Source organism: Danio aesculapii, chromosome 13 (genome assembly GCF_903798145.1).
Source record: "Danio aesculapii chromosome 13, fDanAes4.1, whole genome shotgun sequence".
In the NCBI taxonomy this organism is placed as follows: domain Eukaryota; kingdom Metazoa; phylum Chordata; class Actinopteri; order Cypriniformes; family Danionidae; genus Danio; species Danio aesculapii.
Window position 1 is genome coordinate 30,905,225 of NC_079447.1, and position 13,855 is coordinate 30,919,079.

Below are 13,855 nucleotides of genomic sequence, written 5' to 3' on the forward strand. Positions count from 1 at the left end.
AGCGGTTTAAGAAAGCCTGCAAATCAGAGAACATTTCTGAGTGCCTTTGCTTTAATGAAGGGGTCTCAAACTGCTCCTTTGGCCCGAAAATGATTCGATCCCCCAAATATACAGTTGAAGTCAGAACTGTACAGCCCCCTAGTCGGTTCCAGTGGTGTAGTGGTTAGTGCGTCAACACATGCACTCTCCGGTGCTCACGCCAACCCGAGTTCGATTCCTGCCTCGTGGTCCTATGCTGAACCTTCCCCTGTCTCAGCTCCCCACACTTTCCTGTCAATACTCTCTACTGTCCTATCAATTAAAGGTGAAAACCCAGAAAAAAATAATTATTTATATATATATATATTTATATATATATATATATATATATATATATATATATATATATATATATATATATATATATATATATATATATATATAAACGAATTATTAGCCCCTTTTTATTTTTTAATTTTTTAAATATTTCCCAAATGATGTTTAACAGAGCCAGGAAATTTTCACAGTATGTCTGATAATGTTTTTTCTTCTGAAGAAATTCTTATTTGTTTTATTTCGACTAGAATTAAAGCAGTTTTTAATTTTTTAAAAGCCGTTTTAAGGTCAAAATTATTAGCCCCTTTAAACTATATATTTTTCGATACTATATTGCGAACTATCGTTACACAATAACTTGCCTAATTACCCTAACCCGCCTAGTTAACCTAATTAACCTAGTTAAACCTTTAAATGTCATTTTAAGCTCAATAGAAGTGTCTTGAAACATATCTAGTAAAATAATATTTACTGTCATCATGACAAAGGTAAAATAAATGAGTTATTAAAACTATTATGTTCAGAAATGTGTTCTCTCCATTATACAGAAATTGAAGAAAAAAAATAAACAGGGAGGCTAATAATTCAGGGGGCTAATAATTCTGACTTCAGCTGTATATATAGCCACTTGTGGTTTAACCTACCACCTACTAGACATTTAAGTTACTCCACTATAGTTTAGTTTTACTTTGGGTTTCTCTCAGTGTATGTAGTCAAGAGTAACATGCATGCAGTTTCTTTCTGTGGCTGATTTCAATGTAGTAACCTTGGAAAACTGTTCATAAGTGCTCTATTTTTACTCAAGCTCTATTTTTGTGAATAATTAAGGGTCAGTCGATTATTATCAGTTTTATACCGCATGCATTTTGTTGTACAAACACTTCTTCATGGTTTACATGCTGCAAGAGCCAAAGATATATTTCAGCAGCTGTGAACATGCTGATTTACCTTAGCACTAGCAACAAGTAATGCTTGAAATATAAATCCTAATATGCATCAATTACAAATCAGGTTTGCACTTTCTACTTGTGCTTGAATGTTAAAATGACCCTCCTATGAGTTGTCAGTCAGTGCAATGACCCCCCACCATTTTGAGTTTATTATCATTTATCAAATGTGCTTTTTGATATTATATTAGTATGATATCTGCTAAGATTTTAGTATCATATTATACGGCACAATATTAATATAGACGACACAGTGGCGCAGTGGGTAACACAATCGCCTCACAGCAAGAAGGTCGCTGGTTCGAGTCCTGGCTGGGTCAGTAGGCATTTCTGTGTGGAGTTTGCATGTTCTCCCCGTGGGTTTCCTCCGGGTGCTCCGGTTTCCCCCACAAGTCCAAAGACATGCGGTACAGGTGAATTGGGTAGGCTAAATTGTCCGTAGTGTATGAGTGTGAATGAGTCTGTATAGATGTTTCCCAGAGATGGGTTGCAGCTGGAAGGGCATCCGCTCCATAAAACATGTGCTGGATAAGTTGGCGGTTCATTCCGCTGTGGCGACCCCGGATTAATAAAGGGAAGAAAAGAAAATGAATGAATGAATTAATGAATGAATGAATAATTCCGGTGCATTTGCAGCAATGCTAATTAATGCACACTGTCCCTGCCAAATAAACAAATAAATACTATTAATATCATATTATTATTTATTATTATTGTTATTATATGAATATGTTTTCACCATTAGAAATGATTAGTACTTTCTTATATGAATCATATTATAATTAAATTATTATAATTTAAACAATGAGAAACTGTTGGGCTATTGTTATTATTAATAAAACTTTCATAAATTAATTACTATAAATCATACAACAATAATAATACTAACTGTTGCTGTTGTTATTATTTATAAAAATCACAAAAGATTCATGTAGAGGAATCAGCTAATCAATTTAACTGATGCTTCATGTGAACTTCATATTCTCTCCTTATTGTTATTTTCCCCCCTTTTTTTCTTTTCACTATGCTATTTTTCATATTTTATTTGTTTCATAAAGTAACGAAGTAAAACATGACACAGATCTACCAGTAAATGGCCAAGAGGTCATTGAGACAGGATGTGCTTTTGTATTCCACTCAGCTATTTTGACTGTAATTGTTGGTTATGCACCAGACAAAGTCAAAGTTTTGTGAAAAGCAGTAAAAACTGTAAACGTCATGACTGACCCGGTGTCGTTTCAATCTGTTAGCAACAAAAATAATGATTGTTATATTCCACTAGTTGAAAGCTATCTAGTGATGTACAGCACCCATGGCGATCTGATCAGTGTGAGGTCGAGCCCATCACTTCTCACACGTCTATAACGGCATGTCCTTGCCACCGGCGTCGCTCAGAACGACAGAGAGAGCATGCTTTATGAGAGAGGAGAGACGAAATGAGCCTATCATCTACCTCAGGGGCCATTTCAGGATATTTTCTGCCTTTACTCTTCCCCAGACACTTCGGACGTCCACCTTCCAGCCTCTGACACCAGAATCCTTTACCCTCATCAAAGCTGCAACACGCAGGTTTATACGAGAGACAAAGAGAGAAAAAGAGACATGTTCAGATGATTTTCAAATCTGCATACATTAATGAAGGTTCAATAATAGAGCAAGGAGATGAGCAACAGCGGGACTCACACAAGGGCCTGTGTGTAGTTGAAGATTGGGGTGATCCCCAAAAAGCGCTGGATGCCGTCCATCACCAAAACTGGGTTGGAGCGGAGCAGGGTGCCATCGACTATATGAAGCTGATGTGCAGAAAACAAACAATAATCATTATTTTATTTTGGGATTACTATTGCTTTGTTAAAAAAACAAAACAATAACACTTTATTTTAAAGCAATGGTCTCTAACTCAATTCCTAGAGGGTTGCGACAGTTTACTTCCAACCACCTCCAAGTCACACGTGCTTGATAGTGTCTAGTAGTCTTGATTGAACACCTTGATTAGTTGAATCAGTTGTGTTTGATTAGGGCTGAAGATAGGGGTGTCAAAATGTTTCTTCGATGCACCGCAGTGCAGATGCGGATAATTCGGTATCGGTTCAGTAATAATCACAACCGGTTATTATGTACTGACGTCATTTATCTCATATGCCTTATATGGCGGTAGCTTACTACGAGGGAGGCAACCACGAGTAATTAAAACGCTCCAACAATTTAAAAGCAGATAACTGTGCACAATTCACTGCTTGTGAGTTTGCTGGACAGTCTATCACTGACCCTGAAGTACATCAGAACCTAGCTAGGAAAAAATGAAAGCTGTAAACTCTCTCTTTCTCTCCCTCTTAGGGGCCCCTTTGACCTTTTGGCATGTTCGTGAGGTAATGTTTTATCTCCTCTCTCAGCTGTTACAACAATAACGTTACTTGTGGATACAGACTATAATGATAATATTGGATCAGCTGATCGCCGCGGCAGTTTAACATCAGTGTCTGTGTCATTGTTTGCTGAACAGCGCCAGAGCCGCGCTGAGTGTAAGATCCAATCACAGCCCTTACTGTTGAGTGTGTGACCAATCAGTCGTTTAAAAACTCAACAACACTCAAAAAGCAAACCGGATAATATTCACATTTGTTTATTTGATATAAATGCTCATTTTGTTCTGTGCATGTACTTGATTTTTGTTTGATGCATTCAAAAAGAGTGTTTTCTTTCAGCAGGCAAAATTAAAAGTACAGTTCATATATCTTCCTTCTTGTATTATTGTACAGTAAAATTGTATTACAAATAACATATACATATATTTATAAATTATACATATTATTACAAGAATTATTGTGTTGCTAAGGAAAATATAAAATTGTGTATGGAAAGCATCGTCAATGCACCGTGATGCACCAAGATATCGAATTGAACCGAATCGATGGCATCATAAATGTAACGTAACCGAACTCTGAGACCAATGTAGGTTCACACCTCTAGTTGGAGCAAACTATGCGGAGCCGCGGCCCTCCAGGAATTGAGTTTGAGACCTATGTCCTTGTCACACATGTCCCGTGTACTTACAATTAATAATGCGTTATAATTATGTTTAATTAACATTCAACTAACCCTAAATTTAAACTGCATTCTAACCCTAACTACACAGTATATAGAATTAATTTATATTACTAAGTAGTTAAATTTAGTAACACGACACCCTAAAATAAAGTGCAACCAAAAAAAAAAAAAAACATTTTTAAAAGTAAATAATCATTTGGACACAAATGCAACAGGCAAGTGCTGGTTAATAACTGATTCCCTGTTATCTGGATTGCATTATCAGATACCAAACATTCAGTCCTTATAATCAGAATATAACACCTTTTAAAACGCTCATAATAAGACATTTTTTTAGATTACATGATTATAAATCACACAATGGAAGTACATTATTTATCATTTATTGATTCACATCACTATTTTTCTTTCTAATAAGTTTTATACTGTATAACAGAATATTCACGCAACATAATTGACCTTGTACGCCTCATATAAATCAATTTGCAACATATGCTTTTACCTTTTAGGCTTGAAAAAAAAAAACACAGAAAACGAAGTCAAGTCAAAAGTAATTTAAAAGTAATCCAAGAGCCTAAATTGCCTAAAATCACAAATCTAGATTGCTGCAGAGCACAATTTTTATCATGTAATTTGTAAATAGTAAAAGACTATAATTTGTGAGTAATTTACATAGTGCAGATTATATAAATGTCATTTCTGCTTATTACCATGTAAAGCAAAGTGTAAACCACATTTAAAGCAGCCCATTTCAAATCTGAATAAAATATCAAGAATCACTCGATACATCCAAAATTAGATAAAAAAAAATAACCAGACAAGAAACAGCAGGGTGTATATATATATATTAGTAGTGTGAACCTACACTGGTCTCACAGCTTGGTTACGTTTATCATGCCATCGATTTGGTTCAATTTGATATCACGGTGGATTGACGATGCTTTCCATGTAAAGTAGTATATTTTACTTCACAGCACAACAATTCTTATGTTAAAATGTATAAACATATTTATGTATTATTTGTAATACAATTTTGTCTTTTAATACAGACAAACAGTCAGATATATAAACTGTACCTTTAAAAAAATCAAGTACATGCACAGAACATGGGCATTCATAGCAAATAAACAAATATAAATATCCCGCTCGCTTTCTAAAAATTTACGAGTGAGTTCTTACACCCCTATGATTGGTATCTATAAAACAGACTTCATTTCAGCTAGATGCTTAAATAATTAATAATAACTGTAATTAATAAATAACTGAAACTAAAACAAATAAATGAGCTGAAAACCAAATTGCCATATCTGATGAAGCATAATATTCAAATAAAAACAAAATATAAAACTAAAATCTAAATCAAACCAAAGAGCTTAGAATGACCAATAGGCAACACTCTATAGAACGTTACATTGCAACAGCAGCGCCCAGCAACAGCCCCGGATTCCGCCATTTTGGAGTGAAAGCGGTGGGCTGTCCATAGGATCTTATTGATGTCGCGATGGCAAGCAGCTGCTTTGTTTTTTTATTTATTTATTTATTTATTTAAAAAGCACATAAAAGCTGAGATACAAGCTGAAAGACGACGATACAACACTTACAATCACAATCATCAGCACTTTTAATAGTTTATTTTACAGACTTATAATATGCTGTTGTTCTATTGGAATTTTCATTCCAAAATGGCCGCCGCACCATCTAGTGGCTGTTTCCCAAATTGCACTTGAGTGTCACCTCTTGGTGATTCTATGCTCTTTGATCAAACAAAACTAACAAAACCTTCAATGGCTACTCAACAAAATGAAAACCCCACAGATAGAAGCACTACCTGTCTGGCCTGGAAGTGCACGAGCCAGTGCTCTAGATGTGCGGCGTAAGTCCCGGGATTAAGGCTGCGGTTCTGAAGGGTCAGCAGCTCTTTAGATGCAGAGGGACCTGCTGTTACCACCTCATGGAAAGTGTGGTTTATAGCAGCGGGGTCCTGGTGTGCTCGCTGATGCTGACAAGACATAAAACACACACCATGTCATCAGTTCCATGGTGAAAGAGAAGGGTGGAGGCAGATTCACGGTCAAGATAAACTCTAGAAAGCTTGCAAAAAAATAAATAAAAAAAGACTTCCTTCTGCTCTTTTATAGTTACGGCATTCATGCACAAAATAACTGACAGAAAGAAAGCGAGGCAAAAATCTACAGCTGCCACAAAGACATGTAATTCAGTGCTTTGTGTCAGATAATGGGGATATTTTCTAAGTGCCACTTCATTCAAAAAAATAGCTAACAACTGGAACTTTAAATGATTGCAATGCTAGACTATTACACCAATCACGGCTCAAAGTGAGAGAAAGCTGTTGTGGAGTACCTGATACCACGAGTAAGCTCTGTCGGCTGGGTTGATGAGCACTGCTATGATCTTGGCTCTGGGCAGTAAGGCGGCAGCTCTATTTGGAGCCACCTCTGAGTCAAAGTAGTTGGCACTTTTCTCAAACATGAAGTCTGTGCTGACATTTGAGGGGAAGGGAAAGAAGTCCATGTACCTGCGAGAGATTAAGACGCTCTGTACCTGAAAATATGCTTCAAGAGGCAACAGTCAGAACGGTTTTACTTTCAAATAAACTGGGATTAGTTTTCCATTACAAGATACTATAAATGATGTCTCGCTATTAAAATGTCCTGTAGCTAAGTAATGGATCTATTAGGATATCGATATGAAACTTAGACAGTGTTAAAGATATAATAAAGTGGAGTGGTGAAACAAATTTATTATGAGTAATGGTTTGTGTCTGCTTCATCTTCTGGGAGAGGCAAAGCAGTGCTGTGTATATTACCAGTCAATGCCGTTGTGGTAATTGGGCCCGTTGAAGAACTGGATCTCCTCAAAGGTGACTGGACTGGGGAAGTTGCTGGTGATGGCAGGGTGAAGGGTTAGGAAGGAGTGCAAAGCTGTAGTACCTGTGTGGGAGAAAAAAAGCTCTATGTTTGGTGTTTGGGGCCAAGCAATTACTTATTTGTTTAAATTGCTAAAGATTTTAGTCTTTGAGTCTGGAAATGATAAGACTGACCTGTTTTCTGTGGGCCAACAACCAGAAATTTGGGCAGTCGATCACAGGTCTTCTCTTTGGACCAGATGTCTTTATGTCTCTTGTCATGGCAGGGGTTCTGAATGGGTGAAAAGATGAAGGAAGCATTCTCACACTGTTTGATCAGTACAATTAGATTTGTTCATTATTATGTTTTTAAATGATCATTACCGTATTTTCTGGAATATATGTTGTGTTTTCTATTGTTTAAATATCTTAAAGGGATAATTCACATGTATTGCAAGATAGAAATATAACAATCTTTACACATTTCTCAGGCCACATACTAAAGACAGCATCACATCGAAAGAAAAAAAAAAACACAGAACAGCATATTTTATTATCCAAAAAAAGAAAGGAAAACTATATTTTATATATATAATACCATAATGCATTCAAAAGTTTTAGAAGCTTTTTTGGTCAAAGGTTTTCACATTTTTTTTTTTTTTAAATGTGACAAGCAAGTTCAAAATCAATTGAGAATATTCTAACGTTACATTTACAATGAATGATTCTAGGTTTATGAAGGTGAAATATACCCAGAAGACAAAGCAATACAGTATATTCAAGAACAGCCTACTGTATTCCTAATGAAAATCTAAAACAAAAATGACAGATTACGCCATTTCTATCATCTTGGTAAAGCATAAATAAATCCAAACGGTCCCGGTCCATCTATTATCTTGTTACAGTATAAATAAATCAAAATGGTCCCTTTCCATCTTTTTTGCTACAAACTATTTTTGTTTTTTTTTACAAAAAATTGTTGCTAATTAATTTTTAGAAGCCTAATATATAAATTATAATTATTTATACGTTATATTATATAATAAAATGATTTTGACTTGTCAATTAATATTACGAATGCCTTTACACTAATTTTACTAATGCCTTTAGTGTTTACATTCAAATATTAACATATTATTTAATTTTAATTTATAACATTCTTAAATTACTGTGTTATGAGCGGTTTGTGAACCTACATTGTTAAAATAAATGATTGATTTGCATTGATATAATAATTATTTCCTTATAAGTAGTCTTCTCAAATTCTCATGGCATTAGCAGTGATCCTTTTTGCCTTGTACTATATATGTTCCAATTTTTTATAATTCTGATTATAATATCTCTTGATCTTCAACAGAACAGTGAATTGTGCTGACTCTCTTGTAAGAACTGACTTAACTGACTCTCTCGTGTGTTGTTTGATTGGCTGTTTACTGCAAGTTCTAAGAATTTTTCAACCCAAAACCCAACACTGCAACCTGGAGTTTAACTAGTTTTGTGCAGCAGGCCTCAGATGTGTTTTAAAATTTGCTGTCTGACATTGTAGGTTTCATTCGAAGATGAAAAACTGTAAAAGCACAATGTTCTGATTCTCACACAAACCCACTCAGCCCAGTTTTGCAAGATCAATGCAGAAACAAAATCGAGCACTCTTGGTATCGTTTTGGAGAAGTGTTGATTTGACTGGAAAATAAAGATAAACAGTGATCCTCTATTACCTGCCAGAGTGGGTCCATCTCCTCTGGAAAGATCTGGAAGTATTTCTCGGCTAGTTCCATTGGAGGCAGAGTCTGTAGCTGTAGGTTTGTCCAGCACTGCACAAACTTCACCAGAGACTCAAAGGTGTAGAGGCCGAGCCGATCATTTCCATAGTTAGACAGGTGAGTCATAAAGATGCTGATCTGAGAGAGGAAACGTGCTTATTTTACATTTAAGCTAATGTTGATGTTTTTAAAGGAAAGCTGTAGAAACGGCTACTAGTTTCACTATGAAGATCATAATCTAGTTTATGTTTCCAGCTGCTGCTCTAGCAAACACTTGAGGGGATAAGGCTGAACACAAACAAGTGCAAGGCCAGGACTCTGTCACCAGTTAAGAGTTCGGGACACATAAACAAACACACACACAAAGAATAATATACTCAATACCATTCACTAAACACACACACACGAGCACAAACACTGAGGGGAAAGAGCAAAAGTACAACTCACAGGGTTTAGGAGGACAGTGAGAAACAGCTCTCCGCCACGAATGCTCTTGTCCAGCTCTCGCGAACCTCCTGGGTACTCATTATAGAAGATAGTGTGTGTAAAAAGGCCACATGTCTGCCTGGGCAACACCTGCAGACAGAAGACGGTTAGAAACTGTATAGACAGCACTCAATTCTGCTTCAGCTATTGTTCATACATACTCCAGAAACTGCTCGAAAAAAAGAAAGGAGCTAAACAGATATTAGTCATTTCATCTGATGATGGGGGGTGCAGTTTAGGCTCAGGCTACAATAACTGGGATTAAGTCATAAAACCCTGGGATTCATTTATGAAATACAAACCTCAAATTCTTTAGAATTCATAGTTATTAGATAAACCACTGCATTGAATTGAATAATGCAAGACTAAAATTGTTCTGCTCATGTTTTATGAATTAAGCCAATAAAGGCCAAAAATGCAACGTGAAAACAAATCACAGTACTGTTCAAAGGTTTGGGATTAGTAGGATTTTGATTCTCAACATGGAGGCAATAAACTGATCAAAAATGACAGCAAAAGCATCTTTAATGACACAATAGAAATTTAATAGCAAAATGTACTTTCTATTCATTAAAAAATGATATCATTATCATTTTCACAAAAATATTAAGCAGTAGAATAATTGTCAACACTGATAATAATCCAAATCTGGTTTGGCACTAGGTTATTTGCGCCATGGAATCATGGAATATTCACCTTTGCCATTTCTGCAATAAATGTTCATATTAAAATCGTATTAATAATATTTTATAATATTTAATAATATATTTGAATAATATTGAAATAATTTCAAAATATTACTGTTTTACTGGGTTTTCTATCAACATTTTTTGACTTTGTGAGCAAGAATCTTCTAAATAACCTATATTTTAAATAATAAAAATCTAAACACTTATCAGTTATCAGTCAAAAATCTATCAGTTAAACCATAAAAAAGTGTATATATATATATATATATATATATATATATATATATATATATATATATATATATATATATATATATATATATATATATAATTTTTTTTAAGTTTGGCTGCATTATATTATATTATGCACATTTTTTTAACTAACAAGATGGCAACACATGCAACCACACATGCCTACAGACATATTTTGCCAAAAAAATGAAAGTAGGATATTATTGCTGGTCACAGTTTGACACAGATGAGTTGATGCCAAACCAGCGCTGATGCTGACTGCCTCAGTCCTGGATTCGCGTCATAAACACCTCTGTTTATTTGCACAATTGCAGAAAGAAGCCTTAAAACAAAACTTTCTGAAATGTGTGCTGCTTTGGAAATAAGCTGGCCCCAAGTTGGAGCATCAGGATTTTCTCTCAATCAGTACATGCTCATAAACACAACAAATAGGCTATAGCTGTGATGATTTAGTGTACAACCAACAAACCAACCTTTTTTCCATTTGGAAAATTACAGTTATTAATAGTTCTTATAAAATATCTCTTTTTAAAATAGCCTACATCTAAATATCATAGATCTACATCTAATCTACGAATCAAACAAATCCAAAGATTTTCTTGATTTTTGCATTATGATAACTCCGCACCAAACAAAGATTTTTATTTCATAACTTTTAAAACATGTATGCAAATGAATGCAATATCATATGCAAACAACAAAATAGTTATACGCTATAAGTAGCCTATACTTTACAAAAAGTCAACATATGAGCCTTGTCATTGTCCTTCATCACATGCAGCATGCGCACATGAACAGCGAGTGAGAGAGGAAATAAAAGCACACAAGCTCTAAGGTAAAACCTGACGCTCAAGACATAATCTTTAAAATAATGACTGCTTAAAAATGTTGACAGAGGTTTGTGATATAAGAATAACAGGGAGCATTAATTGCATATTTTTCATGGAGAAATTGATTTAAGGTACAGTAGTCTGATATTTTTAAGAAAAAAAACAAACATACGATGGGGAAAAAAACAGCCTATGTTGGCTCTTAAAAAGGATTCAGTCAGTGTTTTTGCTTTGTAATCTAAATTTGTCATTTAAGTGAAAAATATCAAGGACAGAACTATTTGTTTTATTCTTTTTTATTTAGCCTATTCTTTTTTTTCTATACTGTTGGAAACACTGCATGTGCGTGAAGATGCTCTGTTGTTATGTTCTGATGTTAATATGTTCGCATTTTTAAATAAATCAGTATTTTAAAATGCAACATTTAATGTGCCAGACACAAAATAGTCCCATCATTTTTTAAAATTAAATCATAATTTACAATGAATCTGACCAGTTAACAATTAATATTCGGTTAACGAGCGGCAGTTGTCGGTTGGCAAAATTAACCAAAATGAGCATCCCTAAAATAAATATATCATCATTTGACAGCCTTTGATTGTATTTTCTAAAATAGGAATATAATGGTATATGACTGTTAGAGATTCTGTGATAAAAAAAACTGGATGCTGTGAATGAATACAGAATGTGAACATTAAATTATTCTTCATTTACTTTTTACACCAGTTTATTGGGTTTACAATGAAGTGGCATGCTTTACCTTTATATCACGATGTATGAAGCCCCTGCGATGGCGTGCCGGTCTTAGGTGTGGATACTCTTCTGTGCTGGTCACCGTGATCCCCCATATGCTCTTCCAGGCCTCATACAGCTGGCTGTGCACAGGATACACCCCTGAATGGTGTGGCGCAACAGCGTACCCCATGTCTGTGGGTATACCATGCTCCTGAAACAGCAAGAGACGAACAATCGCTCAAGATGATCAATCAAAAAGCCATTCGCCACATGGAATTCACTCACAATTGCACTGCCAAGACTTATAAGGCAAACGGGAGTAGAACAGAAGAGAAAAGTCAATACGAGATGCATTAGAGATGCTGCTAACAAGATGTGTCATCAGGGCGTACACGAGCGAGAAGCTTTTGATTATGCTTCTCTGCGGAAGAAAAATCTAACTCGGTGTGTCAAGAGGCGTAGTTATTTTGAAAGCCACAGGAGGGTGGCAGAAAAACACATCCTCAAATGAGCAGGGGGCTTTACTTCAAGTCCAAGGTGCCACTTTAAGAGTTCCACACGTGTGTTTTTTCCCACTTGTGTGTGTGTGTGTGGGAGCACAAACTGAGAGATCCGTAAGCCCCGGCTAAGGACGGCCCTTTGCAGGCTCATTAAACCTTGATGAAGGAGCGGTGTCTTCTCCATTGAGCGGGGAGCAGGAGAAGGCATATGTCAGTGTCGGCTCTAAAGACAGGATGTGACAGAGGGATTAGCGAGATGAGGAAAGGGCTGGTTAGTATTCACAACGCGCTCCTTCTCTCTCTGTCTGTCTGCCTGCGGTCCATATCCCACTCCAATGACCATCATTACACCGGGTAGGGCTCGCATCAACAGGCCAAATTCACAATCTTCTCAGCGGATGCACACCGAGTCAAGGTCAAAGAGAATCCTACCGATCCAATGAAAAAGTGCTAATACAGATCTATAATGAAATACCAACATGAGATAAAGCTGGCGGGGCAGTGGATCGATACCCACACCTCTGCGACAGCAGCAATAATGGCTGTAAATAGTAACACAATGATGAAGGAACAAAGCGTGCTTCCGTGTAGGAACAAAATAAATGAGAAAATGAACTAATACCGAAAAGATTGAAGAAACTCATTTCTTTGTCTATCTAAGCTTAATATTTAAATCTTTTGTAGATGAAAAGGGCACATCCTTTCAAAACATTGAATTTATAAAAAACAGAATCACCTGTTTGACCAAATAAAGGTAGAGTCTGGGACACCTTTTTGTTAACATTAGGACTGTAATTCCATTCGGCACTGCTAGTGGCATTTCAATCAATAGTAGCAACTAACCTGTGCAAACTGCATGTTGAGCCTCATTTGCTCTGCCAACACGCTGACATTGTGAAAGAGGTGAGGCTGCATGTGACTCCACATGTGTGGAAACCACCAGAACTCATGCCGGTGCTGCAGCAGCATGTCATCTCCTTCATCCTCCTCTTCTGTACCTGCAAATACACAGGTGCATTTTGTTGAAGCTTAACAGTAAATATATTTGGGTCTAAAAGCTTTATAAAGACTGTTTGTTTGGTTTTGCCAATGCATTTTAGATGGGTTACATTTTGTAGAATGATTAGAAAGAAAATGTATTAAATACTTTGTAAGAGAGGTTAAATCTATTGTTTTTACTTAAACAATACCGTTCAAACATCTGGTGTCAGTAGATTTTTATTTTAATCTTTATTAAGTTTTATTAAAAATGACTTCTTAAATCATTCATTCATTTATTCATTTTCTTTTCGGCTTAGTCCCTTTATTAATCTGGGGTCGCCACAGCGGAATGAACCGCCAACTTATCCAGCACGTTTTTACGCAGCGGATGCTCTTTTAGCCACAACCCATCTCTGGGAAACATCCACACATTCACAACGGAC

General features: G+C 35.9%; 1 protein-coding gene across 1 annotated transcript in view; it reads right to left on the minus strand.

Annotated features, from left to right (window-relative positions):
* Positions 1–13,855, minus strand: part of ndst2a (N-deacetylase/N-sulfotransferase (heparan glucosaminyl) 2a) — a 197,457-nt gene that overhangs the window by 1,017 nt on the left and 182,585 nt on the right. Inside the window, exons 7-16 of the mRNA XM_056470651.1 lie at positions 13,275–13,429; positions 11,957–12,142; positions 9,387–9,515; positions 8,895–9,077; positions 7,372–7,468; positions 7,138–7,261; positions 6,672–6,846; positions 6,139–6,309; positions 2,946–3,055; positions 2,716–2,818 (exon numbers count right to left, since the gene is read on the minus strand). Of these exons, the coding sequence (XP_056326626.1) occupies positions 2,716–2,818; positions 2,946–3,055; positions 6,139–6,309; positions 6,672–6,846; positions 7,138–7,261; positions 7,372–7,468; positions 8,895–9,077; positions 9,387–9,515; positions 11,957–12,142; positions 13,275–13,429 (1,433 nt within the window). The remainder of the gene's footprint in view (positions 1–2,715; positions 2,819–2,945; positions 3,056–6,138; positions 6,310–6,671; positions 6,847–7,137; positions 7,262–7,371; positions 7,469–8,894; positions 9,078–9,386; positions 9,516–11,956; positions 12,143–13,274; positions 13,430–13,855) is intronic.